Here is a 24,786-nt window from a genome sequence, read left to right on the forward strand (position 1 = left end):
TCTCCTAGACCCCCTCCAATCAGGTTTTCGCACTGCTCACTCAACTGAAACAGCACTCACTAAAGTAGCTATTGATCTCCACATTGTTAAATTGTACATTACTCGCTTCTCGTTCTACTAGACATATCTGCCACCTTTGATACTCTTGACCATGCACTTCTCCTTCACACCCTCCACTCCCTATGTATTCAGGACAAATCCCTCCCCTGACTTTCTTCCTACTTCTTTCACCATTCCTTTCCCATATTTATTGCTAACTCCTCTACCTCCTCTGTTGATCTATCTGTTGGTGTGCCCAAGGCTCGGGTCTGGGACAACCCTCTCTTTTCTCTTTATACACTCTCCCCTGGTGACCTTACTAATTTATTTGGCTTCATGTATTACTTTTATGCAGCTGACACACAACTGTGTGTACCCACACAGAATCTCATATTTACAGTACAGTCCCAAATTTCCAACTGTCCCACGACTATCTCATCATGGATGTCCGCTATAAACTCAATATGTTCAAGACTGAGCTGCTCATAATCCCACCTTTTCCATCACAATCACTAACCTTACAATCCATATATTCCTGAAGCCCATTGTATAGGTGTCATATTTGACTGGACTCTTTTTTCTCCCCTCACCGTAGTGCTATTGCTAAATCTTGCTGCTTCTTTTTCTATAACATTGCTAAAATACAATCTTTTCTCTGGTTCCTTACTACTAGGATGGTAATGCATGCCCATATTATTTCCCATCTGGACTACAGCAACCTCCTCCTTACGGGCTTCCCTGCCTTTCAGCTTTCTACTCTTCAATGTATTGAAAATGCTGCTGCGAGGATAACTTCATTCTCATTCCCATCATTCTCTGCTTCTCTCCTTCTAAAAACTCTGTTGGTCACCTATTGAATCATTCTTCTCTCTTTCAACTCTCTACATCTCTGCCTTCCTATATAGCATAAATCTCTCACTATACCACTGCATTATTTTTAGGCTTGTCTTCTCACTACCACCGTCTCACACTCACTACCACTCTCTTCCTTTAGAAAGTTCACATTTCCTCCATTCGCCTTGGGAAAGAGCTACCATCCCCACTTTTTAGCTAGTCATCAAGACCTTCACTACTGGCGTAGCTATGGACGCACCACATTGATTTATCAAGAGGTCACAAAAGAACAGAGAAACCAAACACTTATTGTTAATAATTTCTGTTGAAATATCTAATTCTTTGACGATTTTGTAATGCTGAGCGTCTCAGTGAGTAAAGACACTAAACAATGACACCAAAAACATAGATTGTAAGCTCATCTGGGCAGGGATTGTGTCTGTAACATTCCTATGTGCTGCGTACCACGCGCTATACTGTCATTGTGACGCGCTTTGAGTCCCATTGAGAGAAAAGCGCTATATGAATTAAAGTTATTATTAATAAAATGTATGTAACAAAATAAGTCATTAAATTCAGTGGCAGTTTTGATAATATTAACTAAAGATAAGTACAAAGTCTTTATGTACCATTATGGTGATTCAAATTTCCACAAGCGAAAATCTATATGTCATATGAGATGTATTTGCAGATGAACCTGCAATCCTGGAGACGGAAGACTTGGACAGGAAAGCAATACGACTTGGTGGAGGATTAGACCCAGACACGATATCTCTAGCCTCAGTTACAGCCGTCACAACGAATGTGTCCAATAAGCGGTAAGACATTGTTATCAGCATGTTGGTAGGGAAAACATTATATATACATACATTATATATATATATATATATATATATATATATATATATATACACATACAGTTAGGTCCGGAAATAATTGGACACTGATACAAGTTTTGTTATTTCGGCTGTGTACCACAATAAATTCAAGTTACAGTTAAATAATGAATATGGGCTTAAAGTGCAGTCTATCAGCTTTAATTTGAGGGTATTCACATCCAAATTGGAGGAAGGGTTTAGGAATTACATCTCTTTAATATGTAGCCCCCTCTTTTTCAAGGGACCAAAAGTAATTGGACAATTGACTTAAAAGCTGTTTCATGGACAGGTGTGGGCTATTCCTTCGTTATTTCATCATCAATTAAGCAGGTAAAAGGTCTGGAGTTGATTCCAGGTGTGGCATTCGCATTTGGAAGCTGTTGCTGTGAACCCACAACATGCGGTCAAAGGAGCTCTCAATGCAAGTGAAACAGGGCATCCTAAGGCTGCAAAAAAAAAGAAAATCCATCAGAGAGATAGCAGGAACATTAGGAGTGGCCAAATAAACAGTTTGGTACATTCTGAGGGAGTGCGGGGGGGCGAAGAACGCACTAGTGAGCTCTGCAACACAAAAAGGCCTGGACGTCCACGGAAGACAACAGTGGTGGATGATCTTAGGATCCTTTCCATGGTAAAGAAAAAATCCTTCACAACATCCAGCCAAGTGAAGAACACTCTCCAGGAGGTAGGCATACAGTGGCGGCCGCATTTATTCTCCTGCGGCCGCCACCGCGGGTATTCCAAATGTGCGGGCAGACGCGTTTTTTTTTCTTGTTGTCGGTGCTAGTTTTGGCGCCGCAGGCGCTCCATTGTGCGCTCCATTGTTCAGCGCGCCTGCTCCATTGTTCAGCGCAATTAGCTGACATTAGCGCTGAATGGGAGAGGGGCTGGCACACGGCCGAAATGCGGCTGAGTTCAGCGGCTAAAAAAAAAAGCCCCGAACCATCGCGGGTAAGTTGTAGGTTAAAATGAGCCGCAGCAGTATCATTATCCAAGTCTAACATAAAGAGAAGACTTCACGAGAGTGAATACAGAGGGTTCACCACAAGTTGCAAACCATTCATAAGCCTCAAGAATAGAAAGGCCAGATTAGACTTTGACAAACAATATCTAAAAAAAGTCAGCCCAGTTCTGGAACAGCATTCTTTGGACAAATGAAACTAAGATCAACCTGTACCAGAATGATGGGAAGAAAAAACTATGGGGAAGGCTTGGAACGGCTCATGATCCAAAGCATACCACATCATCTGTAAAACACGGTGGAGGCAGTGTGATGGCATGGGCATGCATGGTTTACAATGGCACTGGGTCACTAGTGTTTATTGATGATGTGACAGAAGACAGAAGCAGCCGGATTAATTCTGAAGTGTATAGGGATATATTGTCTGCTCAGATTCAGCCAAATTCAGTGAAGTTGATTGGACGGCGCTTCACTTTACAGATGGACAATGACCCAAAACATATTGCGAAAGCAACCAAGGAGTTTTTTAAGGCAAAGAAGGGGAATATTCTGCAATGGCCGAGTCAATCACCTGATCTCAACCCGATTGAGCATGCATTTCACTTGCTGAAGACAAAACTTAAGGCGGAAAGACCCACGAACTAACAACAACTGAAGACAGCTGCAGTAAAGGCCTGGCAAAGCATCACAAAGGAGGAAACTTAGCATTTGGTGATGTCCATGCGTTCCAGACTTCAAGCAGTCATTGCCTGTAAAGGATTCTCGACAAAGTATTAAAAATTAACATTTTATTTATGATTGTGTTAATTTGTCCAATTACATTTGAGCCCCTGAAATAAGGGGACTGTGTATGAAAATGGTTGCAATTCCTAAACGTTTCATACGATATTTTTGTTCAACCCCTTGAATCAAAGCAGAAGGTTTTACACCGCAACACAAATTTTGGGGGGGAACATCAGCGAAAAGCCGGGAATCGGATTTGGGCGGCTTCGCCCGTCTCTACATACAATGCCAAGTTGTACAATGCATAGAGGTCTTCTCCTGCGTGGTATTAATACTTTACACTGCTTCTTTCCTGTAAAGGTCAAAACCTGACATTAAAATGGAGCCAAGTGCTGGTAGGCCGATGGATTACCAAGTAAGTCCAGGAGGGTTTCTTCTGTATTTTGATTGTATAGGCATGTAATGACCTGATTACAGTACAGTGCGTTTTCTCTTTCTCTCTCTCTTTCTTTACCGTTACCATTTTGCATTTCGTTGTTGATTTGCAAAGCCAATTGTGTTTGCAAAACAAATCTAATTTTCTCCATGTGTTGATTTGGGGATTATTCTGAATTATTGTGCCATATTTATATATTGACTTGTGTATGTTTCTGATGAGCCCTTTTCCAATCCATTTTCATAGGTTAGCATTACAGTAGTAGAGGCACGACAGCTGGTCGGGCTAAACATGGATCCCGTTGTGTGTGTAGAAGTTGGAGATGAGAAAAAATATACATCCATGAAGGAGTCAACCAATTGTCCTTATTACAATGAGGTACGCATACTGGTGAAGAAAAAAGGTGCAAGCGCAAATAACACTACTTAAACGTGAAAAATAGTAAATGAACATAAAAATCAAGGGGAATGGTGATAAATAAAAAATGTAGACTGTTCTTAATAGAAAGTGCGGCTCCCAAACAGGACTCCAACCCAGTCCAGACAAAGTAATGGCGAAAATATAAGGGTGTTTACTAATGTCTGCAGCCATATAGTGTGAGGAATAATTGTGACACTGATGAAGTAATACTGCATAGTGGAGCATTATATAGGTCAGGGGTAGCCAACTCCAGTCGTCAAGGGCCACCAACAGGTTTGTTTTTCTGGATATCCCTGCTTCAACACAGGTGGCTCAATCAGTGGCTCAGTCGTTGACTGAGCCGATGATTGAGCACCTGTGCTGAAGCAGGGATATCCTTAAATCCTGACCTGTTGGTGGCCCTTGAGGACTGGAGTTGGCTGCCCCTGATATAGGTCATTGTTCATTAAACCACCTATAACATGTTGTACGCTAATGATGAACACATCACTGGATCTATGTACAATATAAGTTGTATGGAGGAGATCTTTGTCTATCATCAAAACAGTAATCCTTAAAGGCGAAACATAAGAAGATTTCTTTAGAGATTGTCACATGTATGTTTCAAGTTGGGATATGGACCGGAGTGAGAGTTCTTCATAAATGTACTTAGGACACAGCTGCACCCTTGAAGAAGTCTCCTGTTTGTCCATTAATGGATGCCATTATTCCATACCTGCAACCACTTGTAATTTTAAAAGCCAATTGTGGCTATGGTTCTTCAAGAGCCATGGTCATGATCAGGATGGACAAGAGGGAAATACTGTTTATATAAGTGGGGGAAGGAATAAGCACCGGGTATAAGCACCACTGTATGGATACTTTGTAGTGCTAGATAATCTTTGGTGTTACAAACGGCAGCAAAGGCCACCATGACAATTACGTTGGCACCTGTGTTTCTTATCATAAGTAGAATAAACTCAAAATATTTTTTTTTCTCAAGCATTAAACTATAATAAAACGTGTCTTGTAGTTTTCCAAATGATCTGCCCCGCAGAACCTAATATCTAATGATCACATCTCGCTTATAGCCCGATGACGAGGAAACTTGTCCAAGGTCATAAAAAAGGTGCCATCGGTTTAAATAAGGGTATTTCTCTAATGTACTTTGTATAGTATGTAAGAAATTTAGACTATTATATGCATCCCATATTATCTTCTTGTTTAAATGCTAAGCCTCTTTTGACTTGGTACATGGACAATACGTTGCACTTTTCAAGTTGTCTTTCTTCCTTTAGTACTTTGTGTTTGACTTCCATGTGCCCCCAGACGTGATGTTTGACAAAATAATAAAACTGTCAGTAAGTATGTGTTTTCTGTTCTTTATAACCCTCAACTAACACGTGCTCGTGAAGTAGCCAGTGATTACCTTCAAGCACATATATACTGTATGAGAGATCATTAGATTATATTTCACTGGGGGGGGGGGGGGGGTCCTCTGGATCAATATACTGTAAATACAAATATAGGAGAAGGTATCTGTTGTCTAAATTTAGCATAGGTTGAACTTGATAGACTTATGTCTTTTTTCAACCTCATCTACTAAATAACTGTATACCAGGGGTAGCCAACTCCAATCCTCAAGAGCTACCAATAGGTAAGGTTTTCAGGATATCCCTGCTTCAGCACAGATACAGGCGAAGACTGAGCCACCTGTGCTGAAGCAGGGATATCCTGAAAACATGACCTGTTGGTAGCCATTGAGGACTGGAGTTGGCTACCCCAGGTGTATACCCCGTGCATTTTCACAGTGCTTTCCTATTCTCTTCACAACACATTCTGTTATTTGATGAAGATAACTGGGAGTTATGGAACCATGGTCTCCAATCTCCATCACAATCCAGCTCTAAAAGACCACTCCTACTTTCATTGCATTAAGGGTCTGCCCCAAAGTGTCCCCTTCAACAGCTACTTAATGAATAGAACCAAATTCAGTTCTCAACTGGAAGAGTTCTGTGTAATTGTATTTCACAGGTGATCCATTCCAAGAATCTGCTGCGAAGTGGGACATTGGTGGGTTCTTTCAAGCTGGATGTTGGCACTGTTTACACACAGCCGGGTGAGTCAATCCCCATATGGGGTTCAGAACTTTCCAGAACTTACTACATTTAGCTTTCAAGACCTGAATCTACTGTATGATCTCATCTTCAGAAGAAGCAAAAAGGTTTTTCAGATATGGAACCCATCTTTATTTGACTGTACCCCAGTATAAGAGGTAGGGGCCCAAGTTCATAAAATATAATGACCCCCTCACGTAAGTGTGGCCAGCAAGAAGGGAGGATACCACAACAGGCTATGTATAACAGTTTATGGATAACGAAACAGGAGTAAACACAGGTTTGCAATACTCCTGTGACCCTTATAATTAAGGCCAAAGTATATCATAGTAATTGTAGATGAAAAATAACCCAAGTAACGCACTCAAGCTCACACTCTGATGATTGATGTGGTATTTAAAATGTAATCTTTATTATACAACAACTAAAATAATGGGTGTTAAAATGACGAACTGAAGGTGTATTGGACCTGGTGACTGATTACCATATGGGCTCAGGATCCTGTGATCAGTAGTAGCTCAGTAAATAGATGCTTAGACTCCACTAAAAAACAGTCCTTATAGAGGATCTGTTTACTGGAAAGATATAAAGGGAATTCTCAGGCTAGTGAGCAAGATCATTTTTAGTGGAGTCTAAGCATGTATTTACTGAGCCACTGCTGATCACAGGATCCTGAGCCCATATGGTAATCAGTCATCAGATCCAATACACCTTCAGTTCGTCATTTAAAACCCATTATTTTAGTTGTTGTATAATAAAGATTACATTTTAAATACCACATCAATCATCAGAGTGTGAGCTTGAGTGCGTTACTTGGGTCACTTTTCTTCTACAATTACTCGCATTATTACCCAAGAGCACCGCTCACAGCAATCATCTTGGCAGCAGCAGGGGCTTCCTATTTGTTTCCAAAGCATATCATACACAGTATACTTGTTAACCTCTGAATTGTAACTAGCGCTGCGCTTATCAGTGTATAGCACAGTCACTGTAACTGAGTTCACTCCCATTGTTGATCAGACAGGGTTAGGTGACATTAATATTACACTGGAGCTCTTTATTCTGCATTGCCAGTTGCAGGCTTTTGCTTCTGGATGATATATGTGAAGGGTACCCTTTCCTTCTCACATGCAGGGGAATTCCCTCCAGTTATCTGTCTCCTGGGCTGTTCCTCTGGGCTGGCAGATTCCTCACTGTGGTGGTTCCCTGCGCTTTCCTCACTGTGCTGCAGCTCACCACATAACTCCACTGTCCAGCTCTCTGTCAGCCAGGTGCAGATCCCCCGTGGTGGATGGCTGTGTAAGCAATGCTCACAATCCCAGTTCCATGCAGATCTGAGTGTCACAACATGGCTGTGTAAGCAATGCTCACAATCCCAGCTCCATGCAGATCTGAGAGTCACAACATGGCTGTGTAAGAAATGCCTCACAGTCCCAGCTCCATGCAGATCTGAGAGTCACAACATGGCTGTGTAAGAAATGCCTCACAGTCCCAGCTCTATGCAGATCTGAGAGTCACAACATGGCTGTGTAAGCAATGCCTCACAGTCCCAGCTCCATGCAGATCTGAGAGTCACAACATGGCTGTGTAAGCAATGCCTCACAATCCCAGTTCCATGTAGATCTGAGAGTCACAACATGGCTGGGTAAGCAATGCCTCACAATCCCAGTTCCATGTAGATCTGAGAGTCACAACATGGCTGTGTAAGCAATGCCTCACAATCCCAGTTCCATGTAGATCTGAGAGTCACAACATGGCTGTGTAAGCAATGCCTCACAATCCCAGTTCCATGCAGATCTGAGAGTCACAACATGGCTGTTTAAGCAATGCCTCACAGTCCCAGTTCCATGCAGATCTGAGAGTCACAACATGGCTGTTTAAGCAATGCCTCACAGTCCCAGCTCCATGCAGATCTGAGAGTCACAACATGGCTGTTTAAGCAATGCCTCACAGTCCCAGCTCCATGCAGATCTGAGAGTCACAACATGGCTGACTCCCCGGACTCAATGTTTCACTCTCTCTCATAGTCCCTCCTCCTTTATCAGCTCTCTCACTGACTGATCAGTCACATGTCCATCAGAGAGCAAAACAGTTAAAGGGGCAATGTCCTGTGGAGCATAACAGTTAAAGGGGCAATGTCCTGTACTGCTTGCAGACACAGGGGGCTACAGATACTTCATTCTCAACAGACTACAGATCTGTAATCTTATGAGTATGATACTATTACCCATTAAGGGCAATATTTAATAAGCTGTACTTAAGTAAAAATCCCTGAATAACAGGGCCTTATTGGCCAGTAATGCCCTGTTCTGAGAGGATTATTAATATAATACTAAACCAGAAAATGTAAACCCAGTTTCGGGCTCTCCGCCTCTCTACTGGGTGATGTGATGATATTACTAAAAAAAACTTTAATGGTATAATGTTAAAATTTATGTTCTCTATACACTTCGTAGACCCCACCACTTACCTCACTGCTGTTTTAGGGTCACAATAGTGTTTATCGCCGGTTTTTATTGCCATTTATTTTAATATTATACCATTAAAGCTTTTTTTTTTAGTAATATCATCACATCACCCAGTGGGGAGGCTGAGAGCCCGCAGCTGGGCTTATATTTTCTGGTTTAGTATTATATATCATTCGATCCCAGAGGAGCACCTCCCCTATTCCCCACCTTCTCTCTAGCTGAGGGGGGTCACCCTCTAGTATGGGAGTATTACTAATATAGGCTAAATGTAGGCTTTTTAAATATATTTTTCATAAAGAAGAGACTTTTGTATAGTCATATTGATTTTTATCAACATTATATTCTAAATGTTTTTGTACTTTTACTGTACTCGATTATTAAATGGAAATTGTAGATACACTAAAGCCACACACACACACACACACACACACACACACACACACACACACACACACACACACACACACACACACACACACACACACACACACACACACACACACACACACACACACACACACACACTCAGTCACACTCACACACTCACACACTCACACACACATTGCAACCCCCTCTATACACACAAACACACAATGCAACCCCCTCTATTCACACAAACAAACAATGCAGCCCCCCCTCTGTACACACAAACACACAATGCAGCCCCCCTCAACACACACACATACACAATGCAGCACCCCTCTGTACACACAAACACACTGCAGCCCCCCTCTGTACACACAAACTCACAATGCAGCCCCCCTCTATATACACACACACACACACACACACACACAGGAGTTAGTGCCTTGCTGTGACAGGGTGGGGGAGGAGTCAGTGCCTTGCTGGTGCCTCCTATCCAATCACCTCCCCTGTCTGAGAGCTGCTCTCACTCACTGTACTGTATGACAAGGGAAAGCTGATTGGTTGGGAATGAAAACTTGGCAAAGTGCCAACATTTCAGGCCTATTACTGAATAGATAATGATCACAGTGTTGACCAATCAGAGAGCAGGGATTTCAACAATTCCCAGAATTTCTACCAGTTTAGCCTAGTATAATGCATCTTATAGCCCAGTGATTCTCAACCCTAAGGCCGAGAGCATGGTCAGCGCTTACCCGCTGAGCCGAGCTCACGCTTACCGGTGAGCCCCTGCAGCCGCAATGAGAGTGGCTGTAGGAGGGGCTCGCGCATGCTTCCGCAGGCGTGCGGAGGCGTAGCTCTTAAAAAATTTGTTCGCGCGCTGAGGGGAGCGATGGGCCGGTTACGTGAGCGGTTCGCCCAATGAGGGCGAAGCAGCTCCGTGACATCACTGGCCCGCCCCCAGACGGCGCGCGGACTAAGGCCAGGGAAAGCACCCGCTTTCCCTCAGCCTCCGCGCGCCTCCGCCCGGCTGAAGTCCCTATGGACTCAGCCTTAGGGTTTGTGAGGTGTATTCAAGGGGTTCTTGGCGTATCGCAGGCAGTATAGCGAGTTCGTGAGTCTGGGTATGGACTGTACACGTAGTAAAGCCCCAAACGTCACCTTAGCGTGTGTGGTATAGCTGTCAATTACAGCAGTAGCTTCCCAGAATGCTTTGCATCCATAGCTGGGACATGAGTGACAGCTCCCGCAGTGCGTGACAGCTATACCCCCCATGCTGTCTGCATACACTGAGAGACAGTCTGGGTAGGGTGTCCAGACGTCCCAGTTTTTAGGCCTTTGTCTGGACTTTTTGGGCCACTGTCCGGTTTTTATCGGCACCATTCACGCATGCGCAAAATATGTCCCAAATATGGTCCCCCTTATTAAGCGTGTGTGTGGCCCACAAGCTCAGGACACTATACTGCCTGGGATCAGTCACACAGTTTTGTTAGCAATAGTCTAATGAGTCAGCAACAACAGTTATTAATGAGGAGTTTGTGAAACAAATATTGTCCAGCAGAGGGAGCACAATGTAAATAAGGTTGGGTGCCATTAAAGTGAATTGGACATCAGATGCCTTACGGCTTAGCACTGCTTAGTAATTAGGACCTTAAATGTTATTGTCAAGTCAAGCTTCAGTTAAGCAAATGGCAATTCCATGTGTCGGCTCCTTGTGACCTTGGGGAAGTCACTTTATCTCCATGTGCCTCAGGCATCAAAAAGCATAGATTGTAAGCTCCACGGGGCAGGGACTGTGCCTGTAACTATCCTGCGAGCTGCGTACCGCGCGCTATGCTGTAAAAGCGCCATAGGAAATAAAGTTATTATTACGGGAAGGTGTCGCAGTTCTTTGATACTTCGATACTGTTAGGCAATTTTTTTTCTCAATTCCTTTGTCGTTATTCTTCCAGAACACCAGTTTTATCACAAGTGGGCTATTCTGTCGGACCCTGATGACATCACCGCGGGAGTGAAAGGATACCTGAAATGTGACGTTGCTGTGGTGGGAAAGGGGGACAATATTAAGACTCCGCATAAGGCTAATGAAACAGACGAGGATGATATTGAAGGGTGAGTAGTCGGATTTGGACTTGTCATGTAAACATTATCCAACCTGACACCTAAATATAAGCTTGAAAAGGTTAACAAGTCACCGGGACATAGCAACATATGTGTTTTTCTCAGGGGGGTATAGTTATGTGCCTGAGGGGAGATCAGTTATGTGCCTGGGGGGAGATCAGTTATGTGCCTGAGGGGAGATCAGTTATGTGCCTGAGGGGAGATCAGTTATGTGCCTGGGGGGGAGTAGTTATGTGCCTGGGGGGGATTAGTTATGTGCCTGGGGGGGATTAGTTGTGTGCCTGGGGAGATTAGTTGTGTGCCTGGGGGGGATTAGTTGTGTGCCTGGGGGGGATTAGTTGTGTGCCTGGGGGTATAGTTATGTTCCGGGGGGCGGGGAGTTATAGTTATGTGCCTGGGGGGGGGGGGGTGTATAGTTATGTGCCTGGGGAGATATAGTTATTTGCGTGGGGGGTAAAATTATGTGCTGAGGGGGACTAGTTACTAGATATATGCCTGGGGGATTAGTTATGTGCCTGGGGGGTATAGCTATGTGCCTGGGGGATTAGTTATGTGCCTAGGGGGTATAGCTATGTGCCTGGGGGGGGTGTATAGTTATGTGCCTGGGGAGATATAGTTATTTGCGTGGGGGGTAAAATTATGTGCCGAGGGGGACTAGTTACTAGTTATAAGCCTAGGGGATTAGTTATGTGCCTGGGGGGACTAGTTATGTGCCTGGGGGATTAGATAAGTGGCTGGGGGGTATAGTTATGTGCCTGGTGGGGATTAGTTATGTCCCTTGGGGGGGTTAGTTATGTCCCTGGGGGTATAGTTATGTGCCGGGGAGGGGGTATAGTTATGTGCCTGGTGGGGATTAGTTATGTCCCAGGGGGTTTAGTTATGTGCCGGGGGGTGGGGAGGGAGTATAGTTATGTGCCTGGTTGTAGTATAGTTATGTGCCTGGTGTTGTATAGTTATGTGCCTGGTTGTAGTATAGTTATGTGCCTGGTGTTGTATAGTTATGTGCCCTGGGGGTATAGTTATGTGTCTGGTGTTGTATAGTTATGTGCCTGGTGTTGTATAGTTATGTGCCTGGTTGGGTATAATTATGTGCCTGGGGGGGTATAGTTATGTGCCTCGGGGGGGGGGGGTATAGTTATGTGCCAGGGGGGGTATAGGTATGTGCCTGGGGGGGTATAGTTATGTGCCTGGGGAGATATAGTTATTTGCGTGGGGGGTAAAATTATGTGCCGAGGGGGACTAGTTACTAGTTATAAGCCTAGGGGATTAGTTATGTGCCTGGGGGGGACTAGTTATGTGCCTGGGGGATTAGATAAGTGGCTGGGGGGTATAGTTATGTGCCTGGTGGGGATCAGTTATGTCCCTTGGGGGGGTTAGTTATGTCCCTGGGGGTATAGTTATGTGCCGGGGAGGGGGTATAGTTATGTGCCTGGTGGGGATTAGTTATGTCCCAGGGGGTTTAGTTATGTGCCGGGGGGTGGGGAGGGAGTATAGTTATGTGCCTGGTTGTAGTATAGTTATGTGCCTGGTGTTGTATAGTTATGTGCCTGGTTGTAGTATAGTTATGTGCCTGGTGTTGTATAGTTATGTGCCCTGGGGGTATAGTTATGTGTCTGGTGTTGTATAGTTATGTGCCTGGTGTTGTATAGTTATGTGCCTGGTGGGGTATAATTATGTGCCTGGGGGGGTATAGTTATGTGCCTGGGGGGGGGGGGGTATAGTTATGTGCCAGGGGGGATTAGTTATGTGCCTGGGGGGGTATAATTATGTGCAGGGGGTTATAGTTATGTGCCTGGGGGGGTATAGGTATGTGCCTGGGGGGGTATAGGTATGTGCCTGGGGGGGTATAGTTATGTGCCTGGGGGGGTATAGTTATGTGCCTGGGGGGGTATAGTTATGTGCCTGGGGGGGTATAGTTATGTGTCTGGTGGGGTATAGTTATTTGTGAACTTTTTGGTGAACACCTGTAAAGATTTATTTATACAGGTTTTGTTTGTATTATTAAAACTCAGTGGCTTTACAAATCACCAAACATTCCTGAGATAATGCAGTTTCGATTTGTTCTCTATTTTGCCGCAACTATAATGCAAACTATAGAGTTAACATTACATTTGACAAATAGAAGCTAATTTATTAATATAACATGACAACATGTTACTTATATCCATAGCTCCCAGAGAAATGTGTGTGTATATATATATACGTATATATATACACCCGAGGAAGAGAGGAGAACTCTCGAAAGCTTGTCCTGTGACATAAATTGTTAGTCCAAATAAAAAAGGTATCATCTAATTTATAAAGCTTGTAAAGAGCTTTAGATTACAAGGTTATATATACAGTATATTGTAATCTAAAGCTCTTTACAATCATACTTCAAAGGCATTCATGAGACACTTCTGGAATTCCTGCTTCCGATGCCGTCTCCATAAGGGAAGAAGGATATTTGGATTTCACAGTGACAGATGACTAAAGTGAGATATAGGGAGTAATATTATCTGCTAGAGACTGTATAGGATGTTATTAATTACGTAATTAATCACCATTCAAGTTAAATGCTGTAATGTCCATTAAAGGGTCTTTAGTGTTGTTATAAACAGGATTACTCAAGCAGGTACACATTAGGATGGGAAATCCAATCCACAACGCAATCATTTGGAGAAATTGTCCATTCAAAACGCCATTGTGCGTGCGGTGCCTGAAGTAATGAGGACAATCTTGTTAGTGGGCAAAATAATAACCACTACATCTGTACCTGTCAGTTATTTCATAAGACATAATAATAAATTATATGTATACACAAAACCTAAGTGAAATAAAAAATATCTTAATAAATGCCATGATTTATATATTGCATAGAAACCTCTAGTTTCCGGGAACAAATAATTCCAAAAATGTAACAAAATACCAGAACACTGGTATATTTTACCACTATGCACTATACTGGTATATTTTACCACTATGCACTATACTGGTATATTTTACCACTATGCTCTATACTGGTATATTTTACCACTATGCTCTATACTGGTATATTTTACCACTATGCACTATACTGGTATATTTTACCACTATGCACTATACTGGTATATTTTACCACTATGCACTATACTGGTATATTTTACCACTATGCACTATACTGGTATATTTGACCACTATGCACTATACTGGTATATTTGACAACTATGCACTATACTGGTATATTTTACCACTATGCTCTATACTGGTATATTTTACCACTATGCACTATACTGGTATATTTTACAACTATGCTCATACTGGTATATTTTACCACTATGCACTATACTGGTATATTTTACAACTATGCTCTATACTGGTATATTTTACCACTTTGCTCTATACTGGTATATTTTACCACTATGCTTTATACTGGTATATTTTACCACTATGCAATCACACAAACATGCCTTCCTGAGGGAAAAGTCCACCCCCACATCAAGTTCAGAACTTAGCAGGTCACTGGGGTCAAGTTATGTCATCTACAATCTCAAATGTTAATTGCTAGATGGATCCTTCATCCGTAGCTCTCTTTGCCCAGACAAAAGGAATGTAGTACGTTGTAGAAAGAGAGCGACAAACTATTTCCTGAGACTGCCGATGAAGCAAGAATAACACTAGGTTAAAAAGTTCACAAGTGATTCTGGTTCAATGAGACAAAATGGAGTCTGTCAGCCATAGTAGTAGTCACATTAAAAACAGGTGGTTAGTGAACAAATCTCAACGTGTGAGTGTCTGATCCTGTAATTTAAGATGTCCAAGACAAATAACTTTACATAATTGCAGGAATCTGCTCCTTCCTGATGGGGTGCCCCCAGAACGACAGTGGGCTCGCTTCTATGTCAAGATCTACCGTGCAGAAGGCTTGCCCCGGATGAACACCAGCATTATGGCTAATGTCAAGAAAGCTCTCATTGGAGAAAACAAGGATCTGGTTGATCCATACGTGCAAGTTTTCTTTGCAGGGCAAAAGGTAGGAAATTCCACCCATCGTTTGGAATAGATGGATACACTTAGCTTATGCGCTCAGGAAGAGCCAATCACACATTTCTGTACACAAGCAAGGAGTTTAGAGCTTTTGCGAGACATACTCGTATAAAATGTCATGGCCAGGTCACTGGACCTTTCATTCAAAGCTACTGTACTTTCTCAACTTTGGATAAATGTCACATTTATGCTCAGTTTGTTAAGTGTGGAAATTGTATAGGGCCATTAATGTTTATTGGGGTTTGCCAGATTTGTGGATACTGACTGAGCCATGTAACCTAATGTCAAGAACAATATATTTCTAGGAGGACTCTTATGAGATTATTGCCTCACAAATGACAATGCAGGATCACCACACAGAGCTGGGAAGTGAATGACATTAATTTTGCAGAGAGTGTAAGAATCATCAAGTCAAACTCAGAACAGCAAGAAAACAATAGTTTAATGAACATACAGTACAATATTCAGGGAGATGGCTACTAAAGTCTCCCGGCTGCAATACTGGGGCACAACCAGTCCAGATGTTTTGCACCACGTATACACACGTATTTTTATATATATATATATATATATATATATATATATATATATATATATATATATATATATATACCCAATATCAAAGAATCTGGAGCACTCACAAATTCAAAAAATACAATTTAATGAAGTAACACAGGCATCAAGGGGTAATCACAGAAAAAAGAAGCAACGTTTCGGACCTTACGGTCCTTTCTCAAGCTGGGGGAGCTTCCCATGAGGAAGGTCCCATTTTGGAGGACTGAAACGTTGGGTTTCTTGATGTACCACTGTTTTCACTAATACACTTTGTGAAGTTTTCTACAATTGAGTGCTGTCTCTTGCTTTACCAGACCTCGGAACGGAAACGTATGTCTATATATATATATATACAGTATATATATATATATATATATATATATATATAAAAATTCTTTCCACCCAAAAGTGTTTATCATCTTAATAAATTCACACATCAGCGTAAAACAAGTCAAACTTGATCATCTTTTGTTCCGTGTGACATAGGGTAAAACATCTGTCCAGAAGAGCAGCTATGAGCCCTTGTGGAATGAACAGATCATCTTCACTGAGATGTTCCCCCCACTGTGCAAGAGAATGAAAATACAGATCCGGGACTCTGACAAGGTGAACGATGTGGCTATCGGAACCCACTTCATTGATCTTCGCAAAATCTCTAATGAGGGAGACAAAGGTAAATATGCTGAAGGGATGCAATGGAGCACGCCCATTTAATGTATAGGTACATATACTGCATGCTGTCAGCGGTGCTCCAAGCTCCGGGGATGCCTGCTGATACCCCCGAAGTATAGCAGAAGTAAGAGAAGCAGTGGGCACGCTGGATTTCATTTACATTTCAATTACACTAATTGTTTTGGGCCACCACCCAATATGTTGTTTAACATTCACATTAGTCACAATTAATATTTATAGTTTTGTGCACTATAATCACTACTGGTACATTAGGCACCGACACCTTATTGGTTTGCAATATTAGGTAGAGCGCTTAGTTGTATATTACTAGTATTAGTGTCTATTCAGCAAGTAGAGAGATGTTGATGTAAAGCACAGCCACGAATTCCAAATCAGCATGGGACCGGAACAAATGATACAGGTGACACTCCAGTGATAAACTTGATAAAGTGCCTTGTGCATGAAACGCGTAGGTGCGTTCGTGTAGTCCTATTTTTGCTGCACCACCATGCAATAAACCTGACCTGTTGCAAGACTGGAGTGTTCACCTGTATCATTTGTTCCGGTCCCATGCTGATTTGGAATTCGTGGCTGTGCTTTACATCAACATCTCTCTACTTGCTGTACACCTTCCTAGATGATCAGCACGCCCTGGATGTATAGGAGTCCTGCAAGCACTAAGGTAAGGGCCGCAGTGCCCCTGCATATATATGTTTACCAGTGCCTCTGCTCATTATATATTGGTTACTAGGGTGGGTGTATATGGTGACTCAGCTGTGGAGGTTAAACAGACCCCACTTAGACACTTAGCCCACACCTGATAATTTGCCATATTCTTCATGGACTCTTTGCTGTCATCCAGTATTATTTACACATATTGTGGAGGATTTCTAACCAATTTGGATGCATCACATCGCTCTCTTCTATATATTAGTGTCTATTCAGTTGTCTACGTTACATATTACACATCGTGTCATTGAAAAAACCACCGTGGCCCACTTCCCTTCTGTTTTTCACCCTTCATTTTTTGCACACAGGGTTCCTCCCAACGCTGGGCCCAGCTTGGGTTAACATGTATGGATCAACTCGGAACTACACTCTCATGGACGAGCATCAGGACCTGAATGAGGGGCTTGGAGAGGGAGTTTCCTTCCGGGCCCGGCTCTTGCTGAGTCTTGCTGTGGAGATATTAGACACAAGTTCTCCAGAGCTCACCAGCTCTACAGATGTGCAAATGGAAGCAGCGACCCCAGTGGCTGATGTAAGAATCTGATTGTTCTCGCACCGGCCCCTTCTCCAGTCACCAAAGCCAATGTTGGTTAGGTATTTTTCTTCCTCTAACTCACTTTTCATGTTCTAGCTCTTTCTAAATCTTGCCATTCGTTTCTCCGCAACATTGCTAGAATCCACCATTTCCCCTGTCACTCGACAACTCATGTGGTTAATGTAGTAGTCTCCCAGCTGCACAATTGGGGAAAATTACACCAGATCTATCAATGGAGAGAATCCAAGTTGGCTTCATCAATGGAAATGTTTTTCATTAGTAAATTTTGGTGGAGTTTTCTGGCCCCTAAGACTTTGGTAAATATGAGCCTTAAACTTTAAAGAGGCAATCCAAGCGTTGCGGTTTTTTTTTACTTCCAATTTTTAAATAGGATGGAAGCATGGGGGTCTCTGGAGCTGAACCCCATTCATTGCAGCTCCTGCTTCCCGACATACGTACCTCTGAAGGGGTGCCGGTAGCAGCCCAGACAAGACTATGTGGGGCTTCAAAGCTCCCGAGTCCTGTGGGCCAATAGGATGCCGTGATGTCATCCCTTGCAGCTTCCTATTGGCCCACGCGACCAGGACCTTTAAACAGCACTGGGATACCGGCACCCCCTATAGAGGTAAGTATCTCAGGAAGCAGGGGGTCCACGGAACTGAGGTGAATGGGATTCAGCTGCAGAGACCCCCTGCTTACATCTTGGATTGCTTCTCTAATGTGTGCTCCATCCTTTATTATTGTAACGTCCTAACGGACCTCCTCACATCCCTGGTTTCTTCCTGGGACCTGTTTTACATGCTGCTGCTAGAATAATCTCAGTGTCCCCTGTCACATGTAGTCACTCTCCTTCCTCTCGATGAATTTGTTTGAATCATAAGATTAGCTCTAATTGAAGGAATGGGTTCTATTAGTGTAAGCATTCAGCCTTATGTAGGGTGACACTATTATTAATTATTGTCTATTTGTAAAGCGCCAACATATTCCGTAGCGAGGTACAGAGGGCAGGGGGGTACATTCGCTTTTATCCTGTCTTCTTATCCCATCAGAATTGCACCGGGAAAATGGAAGAATTCTTCCTCTTTGGAGCCTTCTTGGAAGCCACCATGATTGATCGGAGGAGCGGGGACAAGCCCATCAACTTTGAGCTCACAATAGGTGTGTATTCTGGTTTTGAATGAAACATACTGTATGTCTGTGTCCCTTTGTTTAACTAATTCTGTTCTGGACAAGATCTATAATGCCCTGATGTGCAATTTTTCTTTGGTCTACGAGTCCCAAATAGCTTAATTGATAATAAGGGCCTTAGTTTATTTTTGACAAATGTATCATTCGAGTTATTTTCAGCTGAAATCCCCCATTCTGATTCAAAATAAGGCCCGAAGACTTTATTCATTCTTGAATTGTGGCTGTGATTGTAACAAGAAAGGAAGTGAAGGGAAATAACTCATCTTATTTAAATGGATGCCTTTCTAAAAAAAATCATTGTATGCTATAGAATAAGGTAAAACCATAAAAGATATTCTGAAATAACACGTCCACAAAAAAAGGTGAGGTGCCATATTTCTTTTAGGCAACTACGGTAACCAAATTGATGGCATAACCAAGCCCAGTTTCCGGAAGAAGAAGGATGGAAATGACGGAGATGAGGAAGAGTCAGACCTCTTGCAGAACTCTAGTGAAGAGGAAGCAGATGATGATGGAGAGATGGTCTCAGTCTCTTCAACTCCACCAATGAAACCATTTATAACCGATAGGTAAAGTATAGTCCAGAAAAACGAGAATGGTGCTCGGCAAACAAGACCCTTCTCTATAGTAATTTAACAGTTGCCACTGGGGCGGCATACAATAGGGTTGAAAAGGCACCTATAGTTCTCAGTGTGGTAATATGATATCAGCCTAATGAGACAAGCATCAGTATTCATAAGTATGGCTATTGTACTGTATAGCGGTACTCTATAAGGCAATATAAAGGACTAATAACACATGTGTAAATCCAAATGTTTAAGCTTCCTTGGTGCGTGCCTGTAAACCTCTAATGATCCCAGCCGGTCCCTGGGTGCAGTCTATGAGAAAAGTCCAGAAATAGCAAAAATCACTCAGTGGACCCATAAAAAACATAGTTTTAATTGAGTCTCATGGACAAAAAAATCACCAACGTGTTTTGGGCGCGACACATGTTGGTGATTTTTTTGTCCATGAGACTCGAATAAAACTATGTTTTTTATGGGGCCACCGTGTGATTTTTGCCTGGATTAGTGCTCCGTTTTTCAGAGCTTGCTATTTCTATAACTGGATAGGTGACTGCATTATAAATCCAGACAAACTCATACAAAAGAATGCTTTGGGGTTTTTAAGAACATATCTTAACCAACATTTTGGAAAAAAATATATTTTTTCCCCCCAGTTACTACTTTTTAGCGTTTCATATCATTTCTGTTTGAGAAGAAAGTGCCAAAGAATAGTTGGTAAAACTCAGTGATTAGTTAGAAACTAGGCTACTAATGCTAATCAGGAAGTCAAGGCTGTATGTCATGTATAAGATTTCCTATTTTCACATGTTCCTGACTGTTAAAGTTGGAACCTATAATTTCTGGATCCGAGCACACAACTTTGAGGATCAGGTATCGGGCTGTGCAGCATTGCAACTGACTGCTAACTTTCAGTTACTGAAGTTTGGGGTTTTCTTAATTTTATGGATCTATATTGCACCTTTCTCACTCACTACCCCCACACCTCCGGGATGTCCTTCCTCTCAATATCCGACTGGCACCCTCTCTCTCCACCTTTAGGACCTTTCTTAAAACCTACCTCTTTAACGAAGCCTATGGGTAGCTCCTCTGGCTGATACTATCCATCTTAGAGGCACTGACGTTGGCCCTTTGTAGACGCACTTACCATAACACCCCCCTACTATCGCTGTAAGTTCTCCCTACTTACCATTTAGAGTGTAAGCTCTCCGGGGCAGGAACCCCCTCTCCTATTGTTACTTTCATGTCTGAAGCGCTTATTCCCACTATGTGTTATATTATTATGTCACGTGTATTACTGCTGTGACGCGCGATGTAAATCAAGTTTACACCCATACATGGATTGTCACAGTAATCTGCCCTCTTTATATTGTCCATTTGGTTCTCCTCCTCCCCCACCCAAACCTCTTGTTCTGTGTATTCAGAAGTCACGTGGGAAAAGGAGTTGGGAACAGTGGGGAATACTGTATGTATCACGTATTAGAAATTGGGGCATTACTCCAAAGAGGTGAAAATTGCACCATTTTGACTCTGCACCACTGTGTATTAATGTACTTTGAGACACTTGCACTATTAGGCATTTTGGGAAGTTGTTGAAATAGGCTTTAGGGCAGGAGATAGCATTATCACACCTGTAACGTGTCATTTTTCTCTGTCTTTGAGTCAAAATAAATCTGTCAGGTGGGATGTGGTGTTAACCTCGACCCCTAGAAGAGATCTGCACTAAATCTAAGAAACAAGATGAGCAAGCGTTGTAGATATAAGCTGCTGGTGCAATTTCACACAACTGAACCATTTTTTGCACCCTGTTCTACAGCAAATGTAGCCATTTTGATAAATATTCCCCAAAGTATTTTTGCATATTCTCCTTTATTTCTGCCTATCATATCGTCTTGTTCTGTTGAACCTGAAGCAGTAGGATTTGATTTGGACTTCTTTGGGAAGTGTTACGTCCAGTAAAAGTGAGACCCTCTATACCAAAACAGGTCCAAGTCTTTAGAAGGTCTTTCTGGCTGTGAAGGAATCCCGCCCTGGCTATGATAAAAATGCGCCCCAAAATACCCAAACTAGTGAGATTACCCCAAGAGTCTTGTTTTTATCTAACAGGACATCTCCACCACGCCTCCCCAATCTCCTGCAGCTATAATCACTTATCACTGGGGCTGCAGCAGTGCGCCTGGCTGTGCGCACTTTAGCGTGCGCGCACGCCAGCCCTATAATCTCAGCCTAAATCATATCGCAATTTCCAGTATTTTATTGTTTTGAACATCTCAGGAAATATGTATGTATGTATATATGTATTTATATCGTTCCTTCCAGCTACACGGCGCTTTGCAGCAGTAATACACGTGACATAATATTATAACACTTAATGAGAATAAGCGCTTCAGACATAAAACAATAGGGAAAGGAGTCGCTCCCCTGAAGAGCTTACAATCTAAGTGGTAAGTGGGGAGAACTTAAAGAGACAGTAGGAGGGTGTTCTGGTGAGTGCGTCTGCAAGGGCTACGGTCAGTGTATGACGTGGATAGTATCAGCCAGCGGCGCTACCCTTATGCTCATGAGTATAATGTGGCTTTAACTGCTACCTCTGCAGGAATTACTTCCACTTGCCATACTTTGAGAAGAAGCCCTGCATCTACATTAAAAGCTGGTGGCAGGACCAACGACGGAGACTATACAATGCCAACATCATGGACAAGATTGCAGACAAATTGGTCAGTAATAATGCATGTTTTGCACATTAGACAATAATGTATCTAACTGGTCAGACCTAGGAAAATAATGCTTACAAGGAATATATTTTATGTGTGGCTATACAGAGCTGTACCAGTGTGATAATTAAAATACTGAGAAAAGTAACTTTTGGTAAATTGTACTCAACTGAATTTTTTTTAAATTAAACATTTTTACAGAATTTTTCCATCAAAGATCTTTTTAAATGTACTTCTCATTTCAACGTAAGTCCCAAGTTATACCTTAAATAGTTTTCTTGGTCTCTTGATACACAGCCACCCCCTTTTCACACGCACCACTTCTTACACATATACTGCTCACCCCACTTCTCTTACTCACACCACACACCTTCTCCATCCCCATATAAAGCTGTCCCCACATACCATGCACAAACCACTCACCTCCTTCCCCCTCCCCACTCAAAGCCTTTAGCACAAAAGCCGTTATCCCCTTCCCCGCAGAAATCCCTAAACTATCTCACCTTTCTCCTAACTCAAAGCCCCCACCACCCTCCCCCTCCCCACAATAAGCCCAGACCACCCTCCCCTCACAAAAGCCCCCACCTCCCTCTCCCTATCCACACTAAGCTCTCATGTCCCTCCCCACACAAATGTATCACATCCCTTCCTACACAAAGCCACCCTCCCCCACCTCACACAATGGCTGCAAACAGGACAATATTACCATCGGAATGATCCATCATTTATTTTGACGCCCGTGCAGGGACACAAACTACAAAACACAATGTTTTGGAGGTGACACGCCCACCCTTCAGGAGGCGTAAAGAATGGCTCATCAGTAGCACTTCCTTATATGGCAGATTGTTAACCCTTTATTCTGTAATAATCAGAAAGTGTCTGCACTTGTACATTTCACATATTCAAAATATGCATTCTATTTATTTAATTTTATACATTTTACATTTGGGCAACATACTATACAAAATACAAGTTCAAAATAATTCAAGAACTTATATATACTCTTAAGGATGAATGTAGTAGACATAGAATTAGAATTGAGGACGATTGTGGCCATTTTTAAATATCTTTATACAAAGGCGTATATGATTATTTCACATTTTTTTAGAAGCAATAAGGCATTTGTTATCCATGTATCATATATTTTATTCAAATATGTTTATCTTACCTCTCACATATTCCTATATGAGGGCATGATTGAGAAAGGAAGCTAAGACAGAGGGCATAATTTGCTTATTAGCGTTATTACAATGCTTAACACTATACAGTATGCTGATAAACTCCTCCATTTACATCCAAGTTTATTTAGAGACAATTTATTTAAGGAAATATTTTTACATAGTTACATAGTAGATGAGGTTGAAAAAAGGCTTCCATCCATCAAGCTCAACCTATGCTAAATTTAGACAACATATCTATACTTACTTATTGATCCAGAGGAAGGCAAACAAAAAAAATCCAGAGTCATATCATCCAATGATATCTCATAAGGGGAAAAATAAATTCCTTCCTGACTCCAAGAATTGGCAATCGGATTAATCCCTGGATCAACATTCTTCCCATGTTTACTTATTTGGTATATCCCTGTATACCTTTTCTATCTAAAAAGACGTCCAGCCTTTTTTTGAACAAATCTATTGTATCTGCCATCACAGTCTCCATGGGTAATGAATTCCACATTTTAACTGCCCTTACTGTAAAGAACCCTTTCCTTTGTTGCTGATGAAATCTCCTTTCCTCCAACCTTAAGGGATGCCCCCGAGTCCTTTGTACTGCCCTTGGGACCCTTGGGATGAATAGTTCTTTTGAAAGCTCCTTGTATTGTCCCCGAATATATTTGTATATAGTTATCATATCCCCTCTTTGACGCCTCTTTTCTAATGTAAATAAATCTAATTTAGCTAGTCTCTCCTCATAAGTTAGATTGTCCATCCCCTTTATTAATTTGGTGGCTCTTCTCTGCACTCTCTCTAGTTCCATAATGTCTTTTCTTAGGATTGGTGCCCAAAATTGTACTCAATATTCAAGGTGTGGTCTTACTAATGCTTTGTAAAGGGGCATATTTATGTTTACTTCCCTTCCATCATTGCCCGTTTGATGCAAGATAAGATCTTGTTTGCCTTTGCAGCTACTGCATGACTTTGGGCACTATTGCTAGGCCTTCTGTCTACAAGCACTCCTAAATCCTTCTCCATCAAGGATTCCCTCAATTTATCCCCATTTAATGTGTAATTCGCCTTTTTGTTCTTGCATCCCCCAAAAAAGCAATGTGTACTGTTCTTCTTCTTTAAGTCCTTTTGGAGATACTGTATCTAATAGAATTATCCAATATAATTCCCTTTGTAGAAGGATTTCTTCCTTATCACCTCTTGTTTCTGGTAGGGATATATATGCTCTAGAATCATCAATGGTACTGGTGCCACATTGTGTCTTGCCAAAAAAAAAAAGGTTTTCCCATCGGTGACTTTCTTTTGTTCATTCTCTGA

At 42.1% G+C, this 24,786-nt stretch overlaps 1 protein-coding gene across 11 annotated transcripts in view; it reads left to right on the forward strand.

Annotated features, from left to right (window-relative positions):
* OTOF (otoferlin) overlaps positions 1-24,786 on the forward strand; it is a 398,008-nt gene that overhangs the window by 288,507 nt on the left and 84,715 nt on the right. For all 11 annotated transcript variants that reach the window (XM_075598737.1, XM_075598748.1, XM_075598742.1 and 8 more), the window contains exons 7-18: positions 1,565-1,691; positions 3,796-3,850; positions 4,118-4,249; positions 5,569-5,631; positions 6,305-6,389; positions 11,171-11,330; positions 15,144-15,330; positions 16,386-16,572; positions 17,609-17,832; positions 18,885-18,993; positions 19,409-19,592; positions 22,183-22,303. In XM_075598737.1, coding sequence (XP_075454852.1) covers positions 1,565-1,691; positions 3,796-3,850; positions 4,118-4,249; positions 5,569-5,631; positions 6,305-6,389; positions 11,171-11,330; positions 15,144-15,330; positions 16,386-16,572; positions 17,609-17,832; positions 18,885-18,993; positions 19,409-19,592; positions 22,183-22,303 — 1,634 coding nt within the window. The remainder of the gene's footprint in view (positions 1-1,564; positions 1,692-3,795; positions 3,851-4,117; positions 4,250-5,568; positions 5,632-6,304; positions 6,390-11,170; positions 11,331-15,143; positions 15,331-16,385; positions 16,573-17,608; positions 17,833-18,884; positions 18,994-19,408; positions 19,593-22,182; positions 22,304-24,786) is intronic.

Source organism: Ascaphus truei, chromosome 4 (genome assembly GCF_040206685.1).
Source record: "Ascaphus truei isolate aAscTru1 chromosome 4, aAscTru1.hap1, whole genome shotgun sequence".
NCBI lineage: Eukaryota > Metazoa > Chordata > Amphibia > Anura > Ascaphidae > Ascaphus > Ascaphus truei.